We start from the raw sequence: 25004 nt of genomic DNA on the forward strand, positions 1-25004 counted from the left end.
AGTTACGGCTATAAGCGTGGCTTTGATCTTTTCCGATGAACTTTTTACTCACCCGAAAATTCACGATCCCGGTGATCGAATGACCTTAACTGACGATGGTGAGAGGACTGGATTTGACCGATCTGTATTGCGGACCTTAGTTGTAGCGATCTCGAGTCGCTCAACTGAGTTCATTCGGTTTCTCATCACATTGAGTGTTCCGACAGCGGTTTTCCTCCACATTGGGTGTTCCGACAGCGGGTCGGTTTCGGGTGGTAACATCGGTGACGATGTCTCTCATCTTCATGGGAGTCATAGTCACCCCATCTGAGCTGCACATCTATCCGATGCCAACAGCCGGTCTCCTGGTCAAACACATCTTTTGATTCAGCCACAAGACTAGGCTTTGACATAGGCCTTTTAGATAGGATGTTCCACCGGTCTCTAGAGATCGCCCAAATGATGTAATCCTGAAATGTAATCAGATCTCTAGAGATCGCCCAAATGATGTAGTTAGATCTTTATTGTAGTCCGATCCCTAGAGATCGCCCAAATGATGTATTTTATTTTCAATGCAATCCGATCTCTAGAGATCACAGAAATGATGTGATCCAATGTTAGTATAATCCGATTCCTAGAGATCGCCCAAATGATGTAATCCAATCTTTTGAAAATAAAGACTTTATTTTATCGGTTTATCATCTTATTATTTTTGCATTGATTAATTTTCCGATCTCTAATGTGGTTATCCGATCTGGTTCTTTACCTGAATGACACTTAACTGATCCCTTATTATGCCGATCTCCAATTAACCGATCTCTGAACATTCGGATATTTGAGAGAAGTGTCAGAACAGCTGTCGAGTCCCACCAATCGATGCGCTGCCTAGAACCTCGCGAGCATTAAATGCTCGGACTAGTATAAATAGGGGTGGGAGGGTTAGCCAGTTGTTCTCTCATTCCATTTTCAATCCCCTGCTCACAACTTCGAAGTTCTCTCGTTTTCTCAAGTTCTTCCGACGCCGATCAGACTCCGGTAAGGGCTTTGATCCTCTTTTTAATTTAAATTATTTGTTTCTTTTGAAAATGAACGGTGCCGAAGGTCGAGAGCGCGAGCCCTCCTTCGATTCGATTTCGTGGTCATCGTCTCAAGAAGAAGCGATCGGGCCAAGCGTTCAACAAGAACCTCCAGGCCTCCGCTCCAACTCGGGGCGGGTCATACCATCGAGGCTCGCACCTTCTTCAAGGAGAGAGACCCTTCCTATAGACGAGCTTAGTCGGTTCTTGAGAATCCGATCTGCAATCGTTTGTTCAAGAATACAATATTTGTCTGATTCATATGAGTGATCAAGTGCCATGGCGATCTTCGTGTCGATCACTCTTTTGAAGAGAATGACATGGTCATGGTGTCACGAGCGATTAAAGGCCGGTCTGAGGTTCCCTCTAGCCGATTTCTATAAGGAGGTCCTAAAACTTCACCGAGCATCCATTGTTCAAATTCACCCCAACTCGTGGCGGATCTTGGTAGCTTTCCGAGGTCTATGCCGAGCTAAGGGAATCAGACCTACGGCTAAGGTGTTCGCCAGAGCATGCACTAACTCGCCGAAAGGATGACGAACACTGGTTCTTTCAGCGAAGCCTCATTTGCGGACTCTTTTTCGATCTGCTCTCATCCCTTAAGAATTGGAAGAACCGGTTCTTCATTCTGAGGAGTAAAGATCCGAGCTGCTTTGAGGACTTTCCTCGTAGCTGGTGGTACCAGGGGCCCCTGCTTCCGAAGCACATTACCCTGAGTCAAGAGGAAAGCTTAATAGTGATGGAGCTGAAAAGTCAGGCCGCCACTCTAAAATATTCCTGTCCAAATGCGGTGACTGAATCGCACCATTGGACCATGCAAGCGATCACCGGCCAAGATCGCGAACTTAGCTCTGACCTCGGCATTGGTATTTTCTATATCTCAGTTCTCAGGACCTTAGCGATCTCACTAACCTCTTTTCTGTGCAGGTATGGCGGGTGGTGAAGGTTCTAGGAAACGAAAGAAAGAAAGAGAGATCTCCCGGAAGATAAAGGAGATGAAGCGTTCGGAACGACTTCAAACACCCGATCACGAACACAGGGAGATACAAAGAGACCCACCTCAACCTTGGGTCCGCGACCACTGAAGGCTGTCGGATCTCCTCCTAGATCGGAAGAGCGACCTCCGCCTCTCTCGATTATTCCAGAAATGCAGACGGGGCCCTTCTCAATCTTCCAGGAGGACCTCTTCTCGTGGCGCTCGAATCTTGTCGATTCCTTGAAGGATAACCGGATGTTAGGAGAACCCGATTTTGCCAAAGTCACAGGGTCTACCATCTTCTTTCGGGAGGATCGGGACAGGCTATCCGGAATGGTCTCGATGATATCTTGACTCGATCCATGAGCTTGAATGTGGAGTGTCAGTGAACCGGACCATGGTTCGGGAAAAGATTCAACGTCAGGTAAGGAGGTCGGGAAGAAAAATCGAATTGACTTCCCTCCGATCCCAACTCTCATCCGCTCGGGATTATATATCTCAAGTCGAGGGACAGGCGAAGTACCATGAAGACCGGTGGCGAAAAGTCGTGACACTGGTGAAAGAGAACGGGCTCTCGAGAGAAGTCCGGGCACTTGAGCCCACGAAGCGCTCAGTCGCTCAACTTATAGAGGAGCTTAACGCGAAGGATAAGGAGCTTACAGAGAAAGACAAAGAGCTTAAGGAAAAGATGAAGAGATGGTATCGGGAATGGCGGAGCCTATGTGAATGCTCATAAGGATCTCTTGGCCGAACTCCAAAGCGCTACCACGAAGAGGACTTCTCTGGATGGATGACTGGCTCCCAGAGGCGGCGGCGAAGATAGTGAGGAGGAAGCCAAGGTGAGGGAGAGAGGAGAGTGATCCAAGCGTAGATCAGGTGGGGTGATCCCCGGTAGAATAACTGTCTGATTATGACATGAAATGGAATGCCTCTTTGTTCAATGAATGATTGTGATCGGAAAATTTTAAACCATTGTTTGTATGCGAGTATTTGATTGTATGAGCACAAAAAACAAAAACTAAATGTGATTATTAATCTAAGTATGAGAGATCGGAAAGCACTTTAAGCATGAGATCGGTAGGGAAGAAATCTTTGACGGAACTTGATTGAAAATTTAACTTGAACACTTAAGATCGGAATCCTCATTAAATCGAACCAAAACTTTAGCTCTTAAACTTTCGGAAAGGAGGTCGGCAATAAAACTGGTAAGAAAAGATCTAACAGAGATCAGGGATATACCCAAGAGATCGGTAAATGATTTGAGAAATCGGCAGGGCTTTAACGAATGTTAGGACTTAGCATTGATTCAATTCCTTTTAAGGAGAGTTCGGAAATATGGTCATCTGGTAAAGAAAAATGAATAGAAGTCGGAAATGTCATTGGCTGGCCCGGGGAGACCTAGTGCTGGGGATCGGTTTCAAAGTCTTGTTGATTTTGGGGATCGGCCAAAATATGGTGTCGACAGCTGCCCCTCTTTACATAATTTCTATTAAAGGAAAGAAATTTTCGTGTAGGAATTATGTAAAGATTCAGACTCATATTTTGGACGATTAAGTGTTTGAAATTAGGGAACTAATGACCTAGAAATTGTTAACAGAAGTTGAAATACCAGAAAATTAAAATCAACTTAGATCAAGGAACCAGAGGTTGATAGCAGGAAATTTAAATTGCATGAAATTAAAACCAGATAATGTAGATTGCATGAAATTAAAATCAACTTAGATCAAGAAACCAGAGGTTGATAGCAGAAATGTAAATTGCAGGAAATTAAAATCAACTTTAGATCAAGGAACCAGAGGTTGATAGCAGAAATGTAAATTGCAGGAAATTAAAATCAACTTAGATCAAGGAACCAGAGGTTGATAGCAGAAATGTAAATTGCAGGAAATTAAAATCAACTTAGATCAAGGAACCAGAGGTTGATGGTGGAAATGTGAATTGCAAGAAATTAAAATCAACTTAGATCAAGGAACCCGACGATGATAGCAGAAATGTAAATTGCAGGAAATTAAAATCAACTTAGATCAAGGAATCAGAGGTTGATGGTGGAAATGTGAATTGCAAGAAATTAAAATCAACTTAGATCAAGGAACCAGAGGTTGATAGCAGAAATGTAAATTGCAGGAAATTAAAATCAACTTAGATCAAGGAACCAGAGGTTGATGGTGGAAATGTGAATTGCAAGAAATTAAAATCAACTTAGATCAAGGAACCAGAGGTTGATAACAGGAAATGTAAATTGCATGAAATTAAAATCAACTTAGATCAAGGAACCAGAGGTTGATAACAGAAATGTAAATTGCATGAAATCAAAATCAACTTAGATCAAGGAACCAGAGGTTGATAGCAGAAATGTAAATTGCAGGAAATTAAAATCAACTTAGATCGAGGAACCAGAGGTTGATGGTGGAAATGTGAATTGCAAGAAATTAAAATCAACTTAGATCAAGGAACCAGAGGTTGATAACAGGAAATGTAAATTGCATGAAATTAAAATCAACTTAGATCAAGGAACCAGAGGTTGATAACAGAAATGTAAATTGCATGAAATCAAAATCAACTTAGATCAAGGAACCAGAGGTTGATAGCAGAAATGTAAATTGCAGGAAATTAAAATCAACTTAGATCAAGGAACCAGAGGTTGATAACAGAAAATTAAAATCAACTTAGATCAAGGAACCAGAGGTTGATAGCAGGAAATTAAAATCAACTTAGATCAAGGAACCAGAGGTTGATGATAGAAAATTAAATTGCATGAAATTAAAATCAACTTAGATCAAGGAACTAGAGGTTGATAGCAGAAATGTAAATTGCAGGAAATTAAAATCAACTTAGATCAAGGAACCAGAGGTTGATAGCAGAAATATAAATTGCTGGAAATTAAAATTGCAGAAAATTAAAATCAACTTACAAGGCAAGTCTAACCCTGACACATGAAGTTCTTTTCCTGACGAAGTGTACTTAACAAGATACCGAATGCCGATGATTAACGGAAAAGAAGTTGCAAGACTTGACCTATAACCCCATTTTCTTCAAATGCCCCTCTTCTGTTCCCGATTTTCTTCTTATTCTATGGAAAGCGCCCTCGCGGGTTTTCACTTTCTTTCCGTCCATTTAACCAGAAGCGCCCTTTCGGGTTTTCACCTCTAGTTTTTTTTTTTTTTTTTTTTTTTTGAACGGCCATTCCCTGCAAATCTCATAATAAAGTACGTGAGGTTATCAATTTTTGAATTCAAATTTTATGGCAAAAATTTAACTAATTAATAGCACATTAAACAAGGATAGTATTAAAAGGTGAGTAAATAGGAAAACAAAAGCAGAAGGAATAAAGTATGACTTTATTATGGCTTCAAGAGAAATATGGATAGACTTTGAAAGGGAAGGTACAAGGATAGATTTCACATAATCCTTATAGTTGGTTTTGAAGTCTTTTAACTGCCATTATTTCAGGTTCTCTGAAGCCTCCTGTCGTAACGGTCTCCATCCTTGGCTTCATACCCCCTTCCTTATTTCTCCGTTTTGGTTCTTGGGATGCCCTTTCGAGTTTTCACCCCAAGTTTTTTTTTTTTTTTGACGCCCTTTCGGGTTTTCATCCTTCACTCGTTTATGCATAATACCTCTTGACAGTGTCGGCATTCACAGGTCTCTGAAACTCTTCGCCATCCATTTGGGTCAAGATCAAGGCTCCTCCGGAAAATGCCCTTTTAACCACATAGGGTCCCTCGTATGTTGGTGACCATTTGCCCCGTGGATCGTTTTGGTTCGACAGCACTTTCTTCAGAACTAAGTCCCCGGGTTGGAATTCGCGTGGGCGAACGCTTTTATCAAATGCCCTAGCCATTCTCCTCTGATATAATTGCCCATGACATGCATTGCTAACCTTTTCTCAGCCAGCAAGTTTAACTGATCCAACCTTGACTGAATCCATTCTGACTCATCAATTCCTGACTCTTTCAGGATTCTTAGGGAAGGGATTTCAACTTCAATGGGCAATACTGCCTCCATACCATAGACCAGCGAGTATGGAGTTGCCCCGGTTGAGGTCCTCACGGAAGTCCGGTATGCGTGAAGAGCGTAAGGGAGCATATCATGCCAATCCCTATATGTGACCGTCATTTTCCGGATTATCCTCTTTAAATTTTTGTTTGCAGCTTCCACTGCTCCATTCATCTGGGGCGATGCGGGAGGAATTGAGATGCGGATTTTGTACCGATCACATAATTCACGAATCTTGGACCATTCAAGTTCTTGGCATTATCGGTGACAATTTCATTCGAGACCATGCGGCGGATGATGTTGCTTTTGAAAAATTTAAGGAACGTGTTTCTGCGTGATGTGAGCATACGACGTTGCTTCGACCCATTTGGAGAAATAGTCGATGGCCACTAGGATGAATCTGTGCCCATTGGATGCCTTAGGATTGATAGGACCGATCACATCGATGCCCCACATTGCGAAAGGCCATGGTGAGGCGAGGTTGAGCGGTTTATGAGGTGGGGCGTTTATCGGATCGGCATAGATCTGACACTTATGGCACTTTCCGGAAATACTCGATGCTATCCCTCTCCATTGTGGTCCAAAAATACCCACGTCGCATGATTTGCTTAGCCATCATGTGTCCATTGGCATGGGTCGCACAATTTCCCTCATGTGTCTCAAAGAGGATTCTCTTTGCTTCTTTTGCATCTACACATCTCAGTAATTCGCCGTTGGAGCTCCTCTTGTATAGGGTTTCTCCACTGGGGAAGTATCCCAATGCTAATCTCCGAATCATCTTCTTTTCATTTTTGGTTGCCCCACGAGAATTCTGCAGTTCTCTGATGAGCCGGGATGTCATTATACCAAGGCGTTCAATCGGGTTCTTCTTCAATCGTGAAGCAGTTGGATGTTTCATCCCTTGCTTTAACCCTCAATGCTTGAGTTGTCTGCCCTTCTTCCATTTGGGCCATAACGGCTAGAGTAGCTAAAGCATCGGCAAATTGATTCTTGTCCCTGCTAAGATGAGTGAAAGAGATTTCCTCGAATTCCTTGATCAGCTCCAGTAAGTACTTCTGATATGGGATCAACTTGGGATCCTTAGTTTGCCATTCTCCCTTGACTTGATAAATTATCAGAGCCGAGTCTCCGTACACCTCCAACTTTACGATTTTCATTTCGATAGCGACTTGTAGACCCATCACACAAGCTTCATATTCTGCAACATTGTTGGTGCAGTCAAACCTCAACTTGACTATCGGGAAGTGTTTTCCGTCAGGGATATCGATGCACTCAGATTCCGTTTCCGGATAAATTGACTGCTCCATCAAAATACATTTCCCATACATCGGCGGGCCTCTCCTCTTCGCAGCCTACTTCATTAATATGCTCATCAGGGAACTCAAAATCCAGAGCTTCATAATCCTGGATAGGATTTTCTGCTAGGAGGTCAGCAATTACGCTGCCTTTCACCGCTTTTCGGGTCATGTAGACTATGTCATATTGGGAGAGTATAACCTGCCACTTAGCTATCCTTCACAGCACGAATGGGCTCGAATACATATCTAATAGGATCCATCACGGAGATGAGCCATGTCTTGTGATTCAACGAGTAGTGCTTGAGGCGATTTCTTTGTCGAGCTAACGCAGCGACAAGTCTTTTCTAAGGAAGAATACCTTAACTCACAATCATTGAACTTCTTGCTCAGGTAATAAATGGCCCTCTCTCTTCGGCCGGTATCATCATGTTGTCCCAAAACACATCCCATTGAATTCTTTGAATCGCCATGTACGATATCAAAGGCCCGCCACGCAGGTGGAACCAATACCGGTGGATTTGTGAATCGCTTGATTTTCCCAAAAGCCTCTTGACAAACTGAATCCCACTGCCTAGAGTTGTTTTGTCCGGAGTAATCTGAAAATAGGCTCAGCTTTGGCAGTAAGATTAGAAATAAACCTCGAAATGTAGTTCAGCTTTCCCAGAAAACTGCGCACCTCCCTTTCTGTTTTTGGGGATGGCATTTCTTGAATAGCTCGAACCTTATCTGGATCTACTTCTATCCCTTTGTCGCTTACTATGAATCCCAACAACTTTCCCGATTTAGCTCCGAATATGCATTTAGCGAGTTCACTTCAAGTGGTACTTCACGAGCCTTTGAATACCCTCCTCATCACTGAGCGTGGCTCTCTTCTCCTGGATTTAATGATCATATCATCCACGTACACCTCCACTTCTTTATGCATCATGTCATGGAATAATGTGACCATTCTTGTATTTGGTAAGTAGCCGGCATTTTCAACCCGAAGGGCATGACCGATAGCGAGAATACTCCCCATTGAGTGATGAAAGCGGTTTATCCTTGTCTTCTTCGTCCATTGGGATCGATTGTACCACGATGCCCCATCAATACACGAACACCTGCCCAATCCAGCAGCATTGTCAACTAACACATCAATGTGGGAGAGGGAAATCGTCTTTCAAGCTAGCTTTATTAAGGTCCCTGTAGTCAACGCACACTCTGACTCTCCGTCTTTCTTCATTCTAACGACGACGTTAGCCACCCATTGGGGATATTTGACCACTTCCAAGAATCCGGCGTCATACTGTTTCTTGACTTCATCCCGAACCTTGAGCAGAGTGTCGGGATTCATTCTCCTTAGTTTCTGCTTCACCGGAATTGTTCCTGGGATTAAGGGAATTTTGTGCGTCACTATCTGAGGGTCCAAACCCACCATATCATCATAGCTCCAGGAAAACACGTCGAGGAATTCCTTAAGCAGACAGATCATATCTCCCAATTCCTCACTCTCCACTACCTTAAGTTCCCTTTTTACTTCCTCCGTGCCTAAGTTTATTGTGCGCGTTTCGTTTTCACAAGGCATGAGGGAGGGTTCATCTTTTTCATCGTCTTCTTCTGTAAGGTCTTCCTCAGAATCACTTGAAGTAATGGCAGTTATGGGGATTTCAAAATTAACCAGAGGATTTTCTGAGTCTATTGGATTATTAGGTGTTAATTGATGAATGGTCCTGAATGAATAAAGAATAGAACATGTTATAAGGATGGAATTTAAAAAGGAAAGAAAGAGAGTGTTGGATTTAAAAATGCGCTATCAATTCATTAATAATATTAATGCCATAAGAAAAGGTCTATTTACAGTATTACACTTGTCACCATGGACAAAGTGATCAAGTGTAGATAACGCAGGTACTTTACTCGAGATTGAGTACAGGATATCCTCCGTTGTCCGGTTGTTCGATTCTGCCCCTCAACCCTTTGGCGAGACTAGGGCCTCATACAAGGAGTCCAGTTGGATGACATCGATGGATGGATCATCGGGTGATTCTTCTGTATTTGCCGGATGTTGAATGACCGGTTTGGTGAAGATCTCCGTGATCCTCGGGACTATTTTCATCTTTCCCATCTTCTGGTCAAACCTCTGATCCCGAAGTATTTTCCTCATCCAGAATCGCCCATCCACGAGGGCATCCTCCTCATATCCCAAACCACTACGGCCCACCTTACGAATAGCGGTATGGGTTCCACGATCCCTTGTAACGTGGCACCTAGGCCTTTACCCTCTTCATACTCGTTCTTTGACAGCACTTTGGCTACCATAGCCATAGCCCCCTCCTTCCCGGTATCTTGCAGTTCAAGGGCCTGGAAAGAACTCTCCAACGATTCCTCGGCCGCTTCCACATAGGGAAGTGATTGCGGCTTGGTGACCAGTATGGCCTCTTCGCCCCTCACAGTGATGATTTTGCCGTCCTTAATGTATTTGATCTTCTGGTGCAAAGTCGGAAGGAACGACGATTCGCAGAATGGATCCACGGCCTTCCCAACAGCATAGTGTAAGCCGGCTCAATGTTCATGACCTGGAACGTGACATTGAAAGTACATGCACCAACTTGGATTGGCAAGTCAATGTCTCCCAGCACCTCTCTCCTGAGTGCAGTCAAAGGCTCTTACCACCATAGCACTCTGACGTATATATGATTGGTCGACTGGCAGCTTGGCTAAGGTTGCGCTAGGCAGTACATTAAGGGCCGATCCGTTATCGATGAGAACTTTGGCCACTATACAACCCTTGCATTTCACAGTTACATGCAGAGCTTTATTGTGCCCTAAGCCTGCGGGGTCTACCTCCTCTTCAGAAAAGGCTACAAAGCTGGATGCCTGGATTTGTCCCACTATCTTCTCCAACTGCCCTGGAGTAATGTCGGGGTTCACAAAGGCTTGATCCAGGATTCTTTGTAAGGCTTGTCGGTGCACTTCCAGGCTCGGGATCGGTGATACTTGATGAAATCGGCGGGTGTTTTTCTCAACTGCTCCACCACATCATACTCGCTCTGTTTCATTATTTGGAGCAACAGTTCTTCATCTTCCTTGTGCTCAATGGGCTCTGCTTCCCTGCTTTCTCAACCTCCTCTTAGTGTTTACGGACGACTCTCCCATTTTACTTTCCCTTTTCTCTTCTCTCTTTCTTCGTTCATAACACCTCCCACTTGAGTTATAAACTCGACTTCTTGCTCAGTGGAGAGGATTTTGTTGCAATAACGGGCCGAGAACTGGTTTGGGAGTAATGTTGCTAGCGAGTCGGCATAAGTCATTACAAGTGCTCGTGAGGAGCGAAACATGGTTTTGGTGGTGCCGGAGGTGAGGCAAGACTAGGAGCAGATGTACTGCTTGACGCTCCCTGTGTTAAAACTTGGAAGTTATAGTTCCATGGTACAGTGTGTGTATTGGTGATGGGGAGGTGAGGTGGAGTGTGGATAAGCATTCTGGCGGTGAGGCTAGGGGTGAGAAGGTGATTACGGGTTTGGAGGTAGAGGCGTTAGCTGTATCCGATGGTGTTCACTCCTTTTTCCGTCTTGACCTTGTCGGCATCTCGAACCACGAGAGACAATAAGTTCGGACTTCTTGCACAGACCCCTCACAATCTCGCGGCTCGTGGTGGTGCCTCTCCATGGTAAGGACACCTCGTACTCTCTTGAATCCCGCTACGAGGCAAAGGTAGCCTTCCCTCGTTACTCTGATAAAAATCTCCTCAAAGTATGGAACCGGCTCATCCACTTACGGTGTTGATCCTCTCCCTTAGACTCTATCATATTTACACCACCGCGCATTGTGGTTAGGCGATGGGTTTGAGGTAACATTGGGAGGAACCATTTCCCTCGATCTTCAACCACCCGTTTGGATTAAAGCGTGCACTCTTCCTCTGAGTGCCCATGATTGTCGGTTGAGTGCCCTTGTGCTCCTCCATGATACTCCACAGTGACGGTGGCATCATACCACACAGGATATGGCGGTTGGATTGGGTCAAGGGGCTGGTACAATTTGATTTATCTGACAAGGTATCGGTATATTTCACGAGAGGAGGGGAAGAGGTGGATCGGGGTTCCTTGGAGGTCTCGGGTTGTTTTGTGGTGGTCTTGGTTTGGTGGAGGAGGAGGTGGTCTTGGTTGGAAATTTGTAGGTGGAGCGTATTGTGGGCGTGGTTGTGGATAATTAGGGAAAGAAGGTGGAATGTTTGCGATGGTCTGGCCATGAGAGGGAGGATATGGCCGGTAATTATTTTGGGGAAACTGGGAGTAATTATTCTGACGGGTGACAGAGTGCACATCACCCTCCTTCTTCTTGCCAAAATTGGCAGTCTTCTTCACAGGTTCTCGGCCAACTCCTGTAGTCTTCCTATTCTCAGTTAGCTTCAATTCTCTCACGGCTTGGATGATATCCGAGAAGTGTTGGAGGTATTTCCAATCATCGGGTTGAAGTAGGAGCCTTCAATGTTTCGATGAATAGGAGTAGAGTTCATTGTCGATCCACGGAGGATATACTTGCGACCTTCTCCCTCCATCGTTGGGCATCTTGCTTGAAACCTTCCGGTCTTTCTGCACCTGTTGCGGAGGTCCCTCCTTGTGGGTGCCGCATCACAATTGAATTTGTCTTGCTTTAGAAAAGTATCGGCTAAATCCTTCCAGAGTGCGACTTGCTCTGTCAATTGTATACACCATCTCGGAGTTGCTCAGGAGGCTCTCGTGAAAGAAATGAATGAGAAGTCTATCGTCTTCATTAAAGCGGACATTTTGGCAATGTAGATTGCCAAGTGGATCTGAGGATCTGAGTTTCCGGTGTACTTGTGAAATCGAAACCTTGAATTTGGGTGGTACCACCACATCGGCACCAATCTCGGTGGCGACACATCGATGAACCATACATGTTCGGCCCCTCTATTGCCCTCGATCTTTCTTCTAGAGTGATAGTTTCGTTTTCTCTCGCCCTATGTTCTCCTTCCACCGTATGATGCGCTCCTCCAGCTGGGAGGCGAGGGTGGAGTAAGCTGGAGGATCGGGATTGAAGGGTGAGGCTCGGCATTTGAGATAGCCGGGTAATAGGAAAAAGGTAGGTCATTATTTATGGTCACCGGATTGTGATGTGGACGGGTCCGGATTGATGGTGGAAAGTGAAGGAGGTTGATGCGTAGTGAGAATCAACCGTTGTAGGAGGTGGGGGAGGTAATGGTAGGTTAGGGTCTGAAGTGGGCCTATTTTGGGACATCTCCATCATCATCTTCATAAGTTCTGAAACCTGGTCTTTTAGTTCGGACACTTGTCCTGTAGGTTCTGTACTTGTTCTGGTCTTCCATTAGTTTTCTTGTTAGAGATCTTGTTAAGTACAGTCGCTTGTGTTGAACAGTGTGCTTGGTCAGACTTGATTTGTTAGCAGCAATATTGATTTCATGTGAGGAGTAAAAAAAAGAAAATTTTAAATAAACTTCGAATTTTGCAAAGAAACTAAAAGTCTGATGCGGGCGAAGGATCTGATGGCATTTGAGAGCGAGTTGAAATCGTAAAAGGATAATCGGCTCGACTTTATCATGGCATCGTTCGATAGTCGGCCCAGTGAATGACGGGATTGAATGCGCATTTATGATACATCCATATAGCGCATTTCAATTTTCACATAACCCTAGCGAGGAAGTTCCTACGAGTCATACTATTCATTCACAAATTTTGCTAAACAATGGTCCAAAAATCACTTCATTAAGCGAGTAATTTGTACATCGTATCTTTTACATTGGCCTAGGCTGGAAGGTTCTTTATAATAAGATGACATTTTACGAGATACTCATATAACCTTTCTTCTTGCTTGGCGGGGTCAAATGCTTTGGGGCATACTCGGATTCTGTAATAGTTCTCGTTTTCCACTGTGCTATTGTTCTCTCCAATGGTCAACATTCTCTTTCAGTCCTTGATAGAGAAGCGACATTTTCTTTCTCTTTCCTTTCCTTAGCACACTCTTTCAAGATATCGTTGATGAGTAGTGCTTGTTCTTTTAATTCAAGCTTCTTCTTTTTGTTTTCTTGCTTATACTCTTCGGCGAGTACCTCTTGGTATTTCATTTTTTCCTGAAACTTGCTATTCTGTACTTTCGCTTCTTTTACCTCAGCTTGGAGAGAGTCTCTTTCCCTTTCCCACTGTACCTCTTGCTCCTCGAATCCCATCCTTTCGGCCCTTACCTCTTCCTTAAGTCTCCTTACTCTCCTTTTAAGTTTCTGCGGTTGGCCCTTCAATTTGTTTTATTTGTTCTGCGATTGTGAGTTCTCAGTATTAGCCTCTTGTAGTGAGTCATCCAGATGGCCATTCGTTTCTTCTAATAGGACATCTCGGAGCGGGTTACTGTCTTCGAATTTCACAGTTGAATGTTCTCGGTCCCTGTCAGCTCTCCATTTAAGATAATCGCCCGAGGTGCTTGGGCCCTTAGGCGATCTCTCCATCAGAGTGACGTTTTCCCAAGATTTGCGAGCCTTTTTCAACCCTTCTTCTCCTTTGAGCTCGTGGTAGAAGCGACCTTGGTGGTATTCTTCAATGTTGATCACGGTGTGTTGAGCGAATCGCCTCATTACCAATGCCGGAGTGTAACTTGTGTATCCGGTTACTCCGATCAAGGAAACCGACTGAATACCGCCTGTACCGATCAAAACGGGTCGGCTTGACGTCCACAGCTTCCTCCAACAGTAATCATGGCTATTGAAACTCAAAATCCGTTCCCACCATTGTTTTTCATTCTTCGGGCTGATCACTAACCGGATCATCTTCTCAATGGGAGGCTGGTCAAGGTACCAAGTCAATCCTTTTGTCTCCACAGGACACATGTGACTGATAGTCCAGAGGTATAACAGTTGAGAACAACACTTAAGGGATCCTACGCCTGTTATGCGCGATGGTAAGGGTTAATAAAGTATCCGAAAGGATAGCAGGTATTGGATTAATCTGCTGCCTTTCCACCGTCCAGAACACTTCCACCGCGTTGCAAGTTATGATTCCCAATGGTCCCGGGAACAGAATCAGACCGTAGATTCCCAAAGCGAGAGCTACTGAAGCCCGGTCCCACTGTTTCTCTTGGAGGCATTGATCTAAACATTTCTGGAGATATGTCCAATACCAACCATGTGTTTTTCCCTTGGCAGTTTCTTTGGACTTTACTTCTTCTGGGGGAGAACCCAACATATGTGCCAACCGTTTCCAGGTTTGCCTATGCTCGAGGTGTAAGTAAATCCGGTTCTGCAATGAGTATGGGATCCCCAGCAATGCCTGATATTCTTCCATAGTGGGGACCGTATCAATGTCATTGAAAGAGAATACCCCATATTTAGGATTCCAAACCGACAACATGGCTTTTAATGCCGGGATTTGGACCTTGACTTGCATTAAGGTTGCAATCTTCCCGTACTTCTCTTCAAAACGTACCTTGGCCTGATCGGGAAGCAACCTCCATCCGTTAGACAGACCCTCTAGGCTGTTCATTCTGACCTCTATTTTATTCAGATCTAGCGAAGGTAGCGAGCTAGCAGGTGCCTCGGAAGCATCATTTTGCGAGGGTACCGGACTATGAGCTGATTTGGACCAAAGTTTAGCATTACAGACCTTTTCGCGATCGACTCGAGGATGCCATGATAAAAATGATGCCTATCCTTTTCTGGACTCTTGGTGCAGTAATGCACTGTGAGAAAATTTGTTAGCAAGATAAATTCGGGTAATTTTGAATCATACTGTTGACAAGGTGACACATACACATTTATCAAAGTAGGAAAATGTGTAGGTGTTCTAGTGGGATTCAAGATTAGCCTCAAAAGAAATGACCAAAAGGAAATTAAAGCAGAATAGGGTAAGAGTAAGTATGCCCCTTTTGTCCTACAGTAGGGAGACTCCTAACACCGGGTGAGCGCTACCTATCTGGATAGTTCTATCTTATGAGGTAGTTCACTACGGCTTTCAACTATTGTGATAGTTTAGCTCAGGATCTAACTTTCTAAAAGCCACAGGTTCCCAAATTGCCCATACTGTAAACAGTAGAGCCCCATTCTACCCCCATGATATTATCGGGAAAATTCCACGGGTATCACGGTGAATAGAACGAGTTTCAATTTGAGCAGAAGCCTTCACGGATACTAACGGGGTAAAACCCACGGGTACCGCTACATGACCCCCTCCTACTTTCCTAAAAGGGTAAGAAAGCCCGGGTTAGGACCATAGTGTGTGAGGACATTGTGTGAGTGTTCAGTGTGTGAAGGGACACCTTTACCTCTTCCCAATTTAGGGGGATTTTGTTTTTCCATTTTTCCCTTTTTCCCTTTTTGAAAGGAAGAGCACTGTAAGGAATAGGACAGGTAAAACAAACAAAATAGTTAGCAGCAATAAAAATTAACGCATACAACATCGCCGAATGAGCCTATCTAACTATAATTTGATCGGACAAAATTAAATCTACTTTTGGACCACTAAACCGGGGTTAAAATTAAGTCCCCAGCGGAGTCGCCAAGCTGTCGCAATGGGATTTTGCGGTCGCCTGGACGATCACTCACCGAAGTGGGAAAAAGTGAGGAGTCGCCACCTTAGTTTTGAGGGAAACTAAAGAAAACCATTTGAGAAGTTAAATTAAAAATGAAACCACTTCAAAACAGAGATTCTAAGTTCGGGGTCCGTAAACGGGTGGGGAAGGTGTTAGGCACCCCACCTCGTCCCTTAATAAGGGTAAGTAGATTTAATTCTGCGTCCTTTATAAATTAGTTAGGAGGGCTTAGGCGGCAATGTTAATCCTTTTGGTAGAAGGAATATTTGATTTTTCACTAAATTTGGATCACCCAGATACATAAGTAAATGAGACAACCTTAGTGAACGGGTGTGAGAATCGGATAAGAACTCTCCTCCAATCTCTTTTAAGTTATTTATTAAAATTTTGAGGGGAGACCGGATAAGAACCCTCATCCGATCTCTTTTTAATGTTTATTAGAATTTTGAGTTGAGACCGGATAAGAACTCTCATCCGATCTCTATTTAATAGTTATTAAAATTTTGGATTGAGACCGGATAAGAACTCTCCTCCGATCTCTTTTAAATTAGAATTTTGAGTTGAGACCGGATAATAACTCTCCTCCGATCTCTTTTAAATTAGAAAGGAGCACGAAAGGGATTTTTAGATCTCCCGAATTTTGGTGTCCTAAGAACCTAAGGATAAGGATCCTTAAATTTAAAGAGGTTGGGGATAAGATTTCTCGATACCTTTTGGCTAGATGGGGAAAACTAGACTTGATTTACCGACCTTCCATGTATTCATTTTACCAATATCTATTAACATCCGATCTATTCTGTTATGTTTACTTTGGTTCTATTTCGCTTTATGACATCTTGCCGAATTGCTGTTTACGTCAGCCTAATAGTTTGGCTATCTTCTGACGTGTTATTCATGTTCTCTCTTTTAAAGAGACCCTAAGTTGCAGACTACCTACGTTTACCCAACCATTTACATACTACTAGGAGTTAGAAAAACTTGTTTTTGAAATGACGGAGATCAATAAAATGAACCGATCACTAAAAGATGATTTGAGAGTGACTTTCTTTGGGATTGCTTGTGCAGAAATGATCTTGAAGAAAATCGCGGATGTGAGAAGAACAAGGAAAATGCGGGAAATAAACGTAGACACTTAATAAAACAGTAACATGAACTCTTATAACAATATTTTTCTTGGGTTCTCTTGTACAAAATAATCTTGAAGAAAGTTGCAGATGTATGAAGAACAAAAGAAGTGCGGAAAATAAACGTAAACAGCAGTATGAACTCTTACCTGTGAGGAGCCGGGTCTACTAAAATAGTTACGGGGTGGCAAATAGGGATAAGACCGTGGACTGATTAGCCTGAGAGTGGTGTTCTTCGTAAACTGGAGGGTGCTTAGCTAAAATGCGACCAGATCAAGATGAAAAGAACCGAATAGAATGAAGTTGAGCTTGGACAGAAATGATAAAATGGCAGAAAGTGAGAGTGTGACCAGATAATGAACAAACTGGAAATGTAGAGTTCCAGTATTCAGAATCTTTTCAAGAAAAACACTTCAGAAAACTTGTTTCAAAAGTCTTTTTGATAGAGGCGTCTAAGTAGCAGAGTAGTAATCCAAATGAAATTTGAGTTCCTCTGCTATAATATGACCTCTTGTCTATTTTTTTCGTCCGTTGATCATTTTTTATGCAGGTTTTTATAGGAATCGTGTGCTCTTCGTGAAGGGTCAGGATTTATTTGAGGGAGATGGAGGGTCGAGATTTCGAAGGACATGATCGGAGGTTCAGGAATTAAAGAGAATCAAAATGAATGGTTGAGATCACTCTTCATAATATTTGTCATTTTCTTCTTTCCATCTGACGGTCCAAATTTCCTTGTCCGGAACGATCCGAGGGCTAAGAGCGAAAGACGCTGGTATTGTCGTCTTCTCTCTTGATCTAAGGGTTCCGGGTTTGTCCTTACAAGTGGGATCAACGGTGGAGATTGGGATGTCTGGAGGTGTCATGACATACCCTGGCACCTGTCAGCATTGCGGGCGATTCTTAGGCGTGCGGTGGAGATCTCGTCTGCAACGCCTTAACTACCTCGGCTCTGATTCTGACGACGGTTATTGGAATTTGTCTTATTCCTTTTGCCTACCGATCCCTCCTCTTTCTGATCTCCTTCACATGTTCTTTCCGACCTTTCATGCTGGTCTCCCACCTTCCGATCTATTATTCCGATCTTTTCCCTTCTTCAGGTCCGGTCTTGTCAAAGTATTAATTGTCCCTCGATTCCCGAAGCGTTAAGCCGTTTTACGCTCGACAATAAATGCTCATTTTCCCTATATATACTCCTGTTGTGAGACATTTCTTTCATCTGATTTTCCTCTCTTCCTTTCTTACTTTCCCTGTTCTAGCTGCTCCGGTGGAAGTTCTGGCTATAACTGTGGCTTTGATCTTTTTCCGATGAACTTCTTTACTCACCGACTGAAAATTCACGATCCCGGTGATCGAATGACCTTAACTGACGATGGTGAGAGGACTGGATTTGACCGATCTGTATTGCGGACCTTAGTTGTAGCGATCTCGAGTCGCTCAACTGAGTTCATTCGGTTTCTCATCACATTGAGTGTTCCGACAGCGGTTTTCCTCCACATTGGGTGTTCCGACGGAGTCGGTTTGGTGTGTGTAACATCGGTGACGATGTCTCTCATCTTCATGGGAGTCATAGTCACCCCATCTGCTGCACATCTATCCGATGCCAACAGCCGGTCTCCTGGTCAAACACATCTTTTGATTCAGCCACAAGACTAGGCTTTGACATAGGCCTTTTAGATAGGATGTTCCACCGGTCTCTAGAGATCGCCCAAATGATGTAATCCTGAAATGTAATCCGATCTCTAGAGATCGCCCAAATGATGTAGTTAGATCTTTATTGTAGTCCGATCCTAGAGATCGCACAAATGATGTATTTTATTTTAAATGCAATCCGATCTCTAGAGATCACAGAAATGATGTGATCCAATGTTAGTATAATCCGATCCCTAGAGATCGCCCAAATGATGTAATCCGATCTTTTGAAAATAAAGACTTTATTTTATCGGTTTATCATCTTATTATTTTTGCATTGATTAATTTTCCGATCTCTAATGTGGTTATCCGATCTGGTTCTTTACCTGAATGACACTTAACTGATCCCTTATTATGCCGATCTCCAATTAACCGATCTCTGAACATTCGGATATTTGAGAGAAGTGTCAGAACAGCTGTCGAGTCCCACCAATCGATGCGCTGCCTAGAACCTCGCGAGCATTAAATGCTCGGACTAGTATAAATAGGGGTGGGAGGGTTAGCCAGTTGTTCTCTCATTCCATTTTCAATCCCCTGCTCACAACTTCGAAGTTCTCTCGTTTTCTCAAGTTCTTCCGACGCCGATCAGACTCCGGTAAGGGCTTTGATCCTCTTTTTAGTTTAAATTCTTTGTTTCTTTTGAAAATGAACGGTGTCGAAGGTCAGAGAGCGGCGAGCCCTCCTTCGATTCAGTTTTCGTGGTCATCGTCTGAAGAAGAGACAGTCGGGCCAAGCGTTCAACAAGAACCTCCCAGGGCCTCCGCTCCAACTCGGGGGCGGGTCATACCATCGAGGCTCGCACCTTCTTCAAGGAGAGAGACCCTTCCTATAGACGAGCTTCCGTCGGTTCTTCGAGAATCCGATCTGCAATCGTTTGTTCAAGAATACAATATTTGTCCTGATTCATATGAACTGATCAAGTGCCATGGCGATCTTCGTGTCGATCACTCTTTTGAAGAGAATGACATGGTCATGGTGTACGAGGAACAGTTAAAGGCCGGTCTGAGGTTCCCTCTAGCCGATTTCTATAAGGAGGTCCTAAAACTTCACCGAGCATCCATTGTTCAAATTCACCCCAACTCGTGGCGGATCTTGGTAGCTTTCCGAGGTCTATGCCGAGCTAAGGGAATCAGACCTACGGCTAAGGTGTTCGCCGAGCTGCAGCACTAACTCACGAAAGGATGACGAACATCGGTTCTTTCAGCGAAGCCTCATTGCGGACTCTTTTCCGATCTGCCCTCATCCCTTAAGAATTGGACGACCCGGTTCGTCCTTCTGAGGAGTAAAGATCCGAGCTGCTGTGAGGACTTTCCTCGTAGCTGGTGGTACCAGGGGCCCTCGCTCAAGCACATTACCACGAGTCAAGAGGAAAGCTTAATAGTGATGGAGTGAAAAGTCGGCCGCCACTCTAAAATATTCTGTCCAAATGCGGTGATCCGAATCGCACCATTGGACCATGCAGCGATCACGGCCAAGATCGCGAACTTCCGCTCTCGACCTCGGCATTGGTATTTTCTATATCTCGGTTCGGGACCTTAGCGATCTCACTAACCTCTTTTACGTGCGGTATGGCGGGTGGTGAAGGTTCTAGGAAACGAAAGAAAGAAAGAGAGATCTCCTGAAGATAAAGGAGATGAAGCGTTGAACGACTTCAAACACCGGCCACGAACACGGGAGATACAAAGAGACCCACCTCAACCTTCGGTCCGCCACCACCAAGCCGTCGATCTCCTCCTAGATCGGAAGAGCGACCTCCGCCTCTCTCGATTATTCCAGAAGTGCATGCAGGGCCCTTCTCAATCTTCGGGAGGACCTCTTCTCGTGGCGCTCGAATCTTGATCGATTCCTTGAAGGATAACCGATCGTTAGGGAGAACCCGATTTTGCCAAAGTCCCGGGTCTACCATCTTCTTTTCAGAGGATCGGGACAGCTATCCGGAATGGTCTCGATGATATCTTGACTCGATCCATGAGCTTGAATGTGGAGTGTCTGGTGAACCAGACCATGGTTCGGGAAAAGATTCAACGTCTGGGTAAGGAGGTCGGGAAGAAAAATCAGGAATTGACTTCCTCCGATCCCAACTCTCATCCGCTCGGATTATATATCTCAAGTCGAGGGACAGGCGAAGTACCATGAAGACCGGTGGCGAAAAGTCTCGTGACTGTGAAAGAGACCGGGCTCTCAGTGAAGTCCTGGCACTTCAGGCCAACGAAGCCGCTCAGGTCGCTCAACTTATAGAGGAGCTTAACGCGAAGGATAAGGAGCTTACAGAGAAAGACAAAGAGCTTAAGGAAAAAGATGAAGAGATGGTATCAGGAATAGCCGGAGCCTATGTGAATGCTCATAAGGATCTCTTGGCCGAACTCCAAAAGCGCTACCCTGAAGAGGACTTCTCTGGATGGATGACTGGCTGTCAACCGAGGGCGACGGCGAAGATAGAGAGGAGGAAGCCAAGGTGAGGTAGAGAGGGAGAGTGATCCAACGGTAGATCACCCCGAGCCGATTAACTTGTACAGATTATGCCATGAAATGGAATGCATATTTGTTCAATGAATGATTGTGATCGAAAATTTTAAACCATTGTTTGTCCGAGTATTTGATTGTATGAGCACAAAGAAACAAAAACTAAATGTGATTATTAATCTAAGTATGAGAGATCGGAAAGCACTTTAAGCATGAGATCGGTAGGGAAGAAATGCTGAACGGAACTTGATTGAAAATTTAACTTGAACACTTAAGATCGGAATCCTCATTAAATCGAACCAAAACTTTAGCTCTTAAACTTTCGGAAAGGAGGTCGGCAATAAAACTGGTAAGAAAAGATCTAACAGAGATCAGGGATATACCCAAGAGATCGGTAAATGATTTGAGAAATCGGCAGGGCTTTAACGAATGTTAGGACTTAGCATTGATTCAATTCCTTTTAAGGAGAGTTCGGAAATATGGTCATCTGGTAAAGAAAAATGAATAGAAGTCGGAAATGTCATTGGCTGGCCCGGGGAGACCTAGTGCTGGGTATCAGTTTCAAGGTCTTGTTGATTTTGGGGTTCGGCCAAAATATGGTGTCGACAATGTTGAACCATAGGCAAAGATAGTAGCATTTAGACCTAGAACAACCGCAGAGATCATAGAAGATACACTGCTCTTATAGACATCCTGAATACAAAACCAAAGCTGAGCGAATAATTAAATAAATAATCCCAGAAAATCATCAAGATCAATTACCAAATCTTGTATTTGACTTTTTGCTTTTAACTAAAAATAACAAAAAGTTTCATTTCATATAATTTATAAATTTAAAGAACAACAAATGATGAAATTTTACATACCAAATTTGTACAATGAGGACCAAAGGCGTGATCAAAACAATATATCTTCTCGCTGGTTCGATTCTGTATACGATCGATGTACTCCTTTGATATGTCAGAATCCAGAATAATCACTTCCTACAAAAAATTCTCAGTTTCCACATAAAATTCAAAATCAAATGGAAGAAAATAAAATTAAAAAATTGTCGCACCTTATTGTCATTAACACGAACAATGTCGCGACCACGTTCTCTCTCCGTTAAAGGCCTGCACTTGACAGCAACCTACAACAAAAAGATTACAGTAACTGTAACCCAAAATAGTTTACTATACGGAAGTCATATTGAAGTATACAAGGACTGACCGTGAGAGTTGTGGTTCTCTTGTTAGCCGGAGCTCTAATGCTAGGCATTATTCAAACACCATTAAACAATCAATTGGAAGAATGGGGAGCTCGCATAACCAGCTTGAAAAGCCACACAAGTCAAAATAAAAATGTTTATAGTTTCCCATCCAAAAACGATGGCACTGAAAAATGGAAACAGAAGCTGAATCTCTGAAGAGAGATTAAGAGAAGCTTCAAATCATTTCCTGAGAAAACACATTCCAAATTAACAGAAATAAGAACACATTTCTCGGGTTCTACAAGCTCACATTGCCTCATAATCCATTAGAAAAAAGAAAAACAGAGTCTGCAACGGACGATGCGAAAATTAAAAACCAGAAGCGAAACCCAAGAACACGTTTTGCTGGAGGAGCAAGAGTAACGAGAAAATGACAGAAATCTTTGAGAGAGAGAAGGGGAAGGATACGGTGGTTGGTGATGTATGGTAGTTGCAGTGTAGCGCGTGCCTTTAGACATGATGTGTGAATGCACAGTTGTTGGAGATATCAAACTGAATTAAATAATCATGCCAGAACGATTAGAAATTTTGAGTGCTTATTTACCATTAAAGTGCTCAAATTATTATTTTAAATAAAAATATTATTTTAGATATTATTAAAAAAATAATTTAAAATATTATTTTATTATTTTATAATTAAATTTTATTAAATTTAAATTATTTTTTAATATTTTTTAATTAATATATTTAAAAAAATTATTTTTTCAACTATAATTTCAATAATAATATTAAATAGATCAAAATTAGTAAATTCATTTTTTTTATTCAATTCTAATTTTTTACTAAGAAATAATTGTATAAAACTTTTTTCAAGAATGAAAACTCGAACTCAAATGATCCTATTCAATCTATAACAAAACCTAATCAATATTGAAATATAAATAATTGAACTAAAATCATGTAGAAATTTTAATTTGATTTCGATTTTTAAACAAACTCAAACTAGAATAAAAATCCAAATTGTATACCCTTAGTAAACACAATACAAATATGATATGAAAGTGGGGGATTAGAGTTAAATTTATTTGTATTAATCTCGAAATCATGCCGACCTATTTATAATATAATAATAATCATATTGTGTTACAAATTGACTCATTAATTCAATTTAACATGTTTATAATACACTTTATTATTCATATCATATATTCACTTGCCGCTCATTAATTTATTTTGACCAATTAATTTATAAATAAATGACATTATTAAAATGATGAATTGATAAATATAAATCTAATTATTTATTATATTAGCGATTTATTAATTTATTATAGTTTATTTGTATTTTCTTTGTTAAATTTTATTAATTTGTAAATTTATGTAATAAGTTAAAAATTATATTATTTTATAATTATTTATTATTTTATTTTTATTAAAAATATTAAATAACTAAATGTTGAAATATTACTTATTTATTTAATGCCAATTTTCATATTTTTATATATTATTCAATTTATACATTATTAAAATTAATGTATAAATTTTGATAATATATTTTAAAGAGACTAAAAATATTAAATCGCATAAAAAATATTAAATAAATTATATTAAATTGACTTAAATAAATTGATTCATATTAAATTGATAATTAATATAGTGTTTATTTAATTTAATATAATTTAATATTAATTATATCATATCAAATAATTCATATAATAAAAACATCATTTGTATTTAAATTTTTGATACGATCACGAATTCAAATTAAGTTTGAATAATGATTAAATGATAAAAATAAGGGAAGAGAGAAAAAATTTTGTTCGTGTAAAAGCAGGGTTGTCGGATGATTGTGACCGTTGGATTTGAATGGAGGGTGGAGGAAATTTTTGAAATTTTGTGATATTGATGGTCTTTTGGCATTGAATTTTAAGAATCGGAAAAGTATTTTTCCAAAAAAAAAAGAAATGTTCTATTAGTTTCATGTTTTTATATTTATAACATACTGGTTATTTTTTAAATGTGCAGCATATTTTCTATATTTGTTATATATATTAAAATATTATTATATATAATTTTTTATTAATTTTTATATTATATTAAGTTTATATTATTAATTTTATATTTAATAATTAATTTAATAATTATTTTTATTGAATATTTTAATTTTAATAACTATATAAATAATTAATTATTAATAATTAATAATTAATAAAATAATTAATAACTATTAAAATAATTTATAATCACTAAAACAGTTAATGTTATTGGATAAGATTAAAAACATAAGTTAAATTGATTAAGATATTAATTACTTAAAAATAAAAACGTTAGTTTAGAAACAAAATAATAAGCTAATCCAATACATAATTAACTTTTATAAAGTTGATGACACGTATTAATTGGGGGTCAGCAGTCACATCTCAGGAGGAACTGGTGGATGAGCCATGAGAACCCACACATGACACAACACCCACATCTTATTATTATAATAATAAATATCGGTAATTTTTACTTTAGGAGCAATCAGCCCTCACTTTTTCAGGTAAATTTTATTTATGGTGCATAAATTCTAAGGTTGGTAATATTATAGTATATAAATTTTAAAATTTAACTTAAAATTTTATAAATTATCATAAATATTATTTTAAATCTCATACAACCTATAATAATTGATTTAAAAGT

The 25004-nt window shown here is 41.3% G+C and overlaps 1 protein-coding gene across 1 annotated transcript in view; it reads right to left on the reverse strand.

The window, feature by feature from the left end:
* The window catches only part of LOC131169157 (kinesin-like protein KIN-8B), a 33572-nt gene extending 10730 nt beyond the window's left edge, over window positions 1-22842 (reverse strand). The window contains exons 1-4 of the mRNA XM_058149464.1: window positions 22343-22842; window positions 22191-22262; window positions 22000-22116; window positions 21741-21826 (exon numbers count right to left, since the gene is read on the reverse strand). Coding sequence (XP_058005447.1) covers window positions 21741-21826; window positions 22000-22116; window positions 22191-22262; window positions 22343-22390 — 323 coding nt within the window. The 5' untranslated portion in view covers window positions 22391-22842. The remainder of the gene's footprint in view (window positions 1-21740; window positions 21827-21999; window positions 22117-22190; window positions 22263-22342) is intronic.
* Window positions 22843-25004: the final 2162 nt, after the last annotated feature.

The sequence above is a fragment of the Hevea brasiliensis genome, chromosome 7 (genome assembly GCF_030052815.1).
Source record: "Hevea brasiliensis isolate MT/VB/25A 57/8 chromosome 7, ASM3005281v1, whole genome shotgun sequence".
Taxonomy (NCBI): domain Eukaryota; kingdom Viridiplantae; phylum Streptophyta; class Magnoliopsida; order Malpighiales; family Euphorbiaceae; genus Hevea; species Hevea brasiliensis.